At 49.9% G+C, this 2,500-nt stretch overlaps 1 protein-coding gene across 1 annotated transcript; it reads left to right on the plus strand.

Moving 5' to 3' along the window:
- Positions 1–248: 248 nt before the first annotated feature.
- Positions 249–1,136, plus strand: LOC115371032 (salivary glue protein Sgs-4-like). The gene has a single exon (XM_030068148.1). The coding sequence runs from the start codon at positions 249–251 to the stop codon at positions 1,134–1,136; it is 888 nt and encodes a 295-aa protein (XP_029924008.1).
- Positions 1,137–2,500: the final 1,364 nt, after the last annotated feature.

The following is a 2,500-nucleotide window of genomic DNA, read 5'->3' on the forward strand; positions in this document are numbered from 1 at the left end:
ATTCACACTCTGTCAGCAGCATTATTCATTATTATGATATGGATTATTATCGCATCATTGATAAACTGATCTGATTCATCAGATTGCTAAAATAAAAAATTAAAGTCGTAAATTTATGAGATGCAGACTCGGATATTCTCTGAGATTAAAGTCGTAAATTTACAAGGAAAAACTCACAAATTTGCAAGAAACAAGAACAAACTGAAATTCTGAGATTAAAGTTGTACATTTATGAGAAAGAAACACAAATGTACCAGCAAAACTCTGCACGTGAACGCCACCGCCAAAACACCACCGCCAAACATCACCGCCAAAACATCACCGCCAAAACACCACCGCCAAAACGCCACCGCCAAAACGTCACTGCCAAAACACCACCGCCAAAACGTCACCGTCAAAACGCCACCGCCAAAACATCACCGCCAAACATCACCGCCAAAACATCACCGCCAAAACACCACTGCCAAACATCACCGCCAAAACGCCACCGCCAAAACGTCACCGCCAAAACACCACCGCCAAAACACCACCGCCAAAACGTCACCGCCAAAACGTCACCGTCAAAACGCCACCGCCAAAACATCACCGCCAAAACATCACCGCCAAAACGCCACCGCCAAAACATCACCGCCAAAACGCCACCGCCAAAACGCCACCGTCAAAACGCCACTGCCAAAACGCCACCGCCAAAACGCCACCGTCAAAACGCCACCGCCAAAACATCACCGCCAAAACGCCACCGCCAAACATCACCGCCAAAACGCCACCGCCAAAACGTCACCGCCAAAACGCCACCGTCAAAACGCCACCGCCAAAACGTCACCGCCAAAACGCCACCGCCAAAACATCACCGCCAAAACGCCACCGCCAAACATCACCGCCAAAACACCACCGCCAAAACGCCACCGTCAAAACGCCACCGCCAAAACATCACCGCCAAAACGCCACCGTCAAAACGCCACCGCCAAAACGTCACCGCCAAACGTCACCGCCAAAACATCACCGTCAAAACGCCACCGCCAAAACATCACCGTCAAAACACCACCGCCAAAACATCACCGTCAAAACACCACCGCCAAAACATCACCGCCAAAACACCACCGCCAAAACACTGCCATCAGTCGGGATCTGGGTAAATTTCAATGCCGCCCGAGTTTCCGGGTTGACGCCCGTAAAGGTTTTTAATGCCTGGCTTTTGTCAGGTTGCTATGGTTACGCCGATATTTCCCTCCAAAGCGCTTGATCGGCGGCCGAGTCGCACGCAGGGTCTCTGATGTCAGAAACACAATGTTTGTTTTGTTTTGTTGTTTTTCCTGTCTGACCACGCCCAGTTTAACACGCTAATGATGACATCATCACTCACACACTGACATCACTCACACACTGACACACACACACACAGTGTGTGTGTGTGTGAGTGAGTGTGTAGTGTGTGTGTGTGTGTGTGTGATTGTGTGAGTGTGCGTGCGTGTGTGTGTGTGTGTGAGTGTGTGTGTGTGTGTGTGTGTGTGTGTGTAGTGTGTCCAGCAGGAAGTGGAGATGAAACAGCAGCAGAGGACGAGTCCGTCTTGTCACCATCTGCTCTTTTCAACATGAAGAAAGGACAGAAGAAGAAGAAGAGATCTGGGGTTTTGGCCACATATCACGCCGTGTGTGTGTGTGTGTGTGTGTGTGGAGGACTTGGCAGTGCCAGAAAGCACCAAAGAAGAAGAAGAAGCAGAAGAAGAAGAAGGAGCTGGCTGCCAGCCTGTCGGCGTGTCCCTGTGATCACACCGAGCGCCTGCCATGTAATCTGATTACTTGGCTCTGTGACATCACTTCCTGTCCAGGCCGCCTCAGCAGAGCAGACTGTCGGTGTGTTTGTCTGAGCAACATGTTTGACAAGTGTGTGTGTGTGCAGTCTGTAAGGTGTGTGTGTGCAGTCTGTACAGTGTGTGTGTGCAGTCTGTACAGTGTGTGTGTGCAGTCTGTACAGTGTGTGTGCAGTCTGTACAGTGTGTGTGTGCAGTCTGTACAGTGTGTGTGCAGTCTGTACAGTGTGTGTGTGCAGTCTGTAAGGTGTGTGTGTGCAGTCTGTAAGGTGTGTGTGTGCAGTCTGTAAGGTGTGTGTGTGCAGTCTGTACAGTGTGTGTGTGCAGTCTGTACAGTGTGTGTGTGCAGTCTGTACAGTGTGTGTGCAGTCTGTACAGTGTGTGTGTGTGTGCAGTCTGTAAGTATGTGTGTGCAGTCTGTACAGTGTGTGTGTGTGCAGTCTGTAAGTATGTGTGTGCAGTCTGTAAGGTGTGTGTGTGTGCAGTCTGTAAGTATGTGTGTGCAGTCTGTACAGTGTGTGTGTGCAGTCTGTAAGTATGTGTGTGCAGTCTGTACAGTGTGTGTGTGCAGTCTGTACAGTGTGTGTGTGTGCAGTCTGTAAGTATGTGTGTGCAGTCTGTACAGTGTGTGTGTGCAGTCTGTACAGTGTGTGTGTGCAGTCTGTACAGTGTGTGTGCAGTCTGTACAG

This window comes from Myripristis murdjan, chromosome 14 (genome assembly GCF_902150065.1).
Source record: "Myripristis murdjan chromosome 14, fMyrMur1.1, whole genome shotgun sequence".
NCBI lineage: Eukaryota > Metazoa > Chordata > Actinopteri > Holocentriformes > Holocentridae > Myripristis > Myripristis murdjan.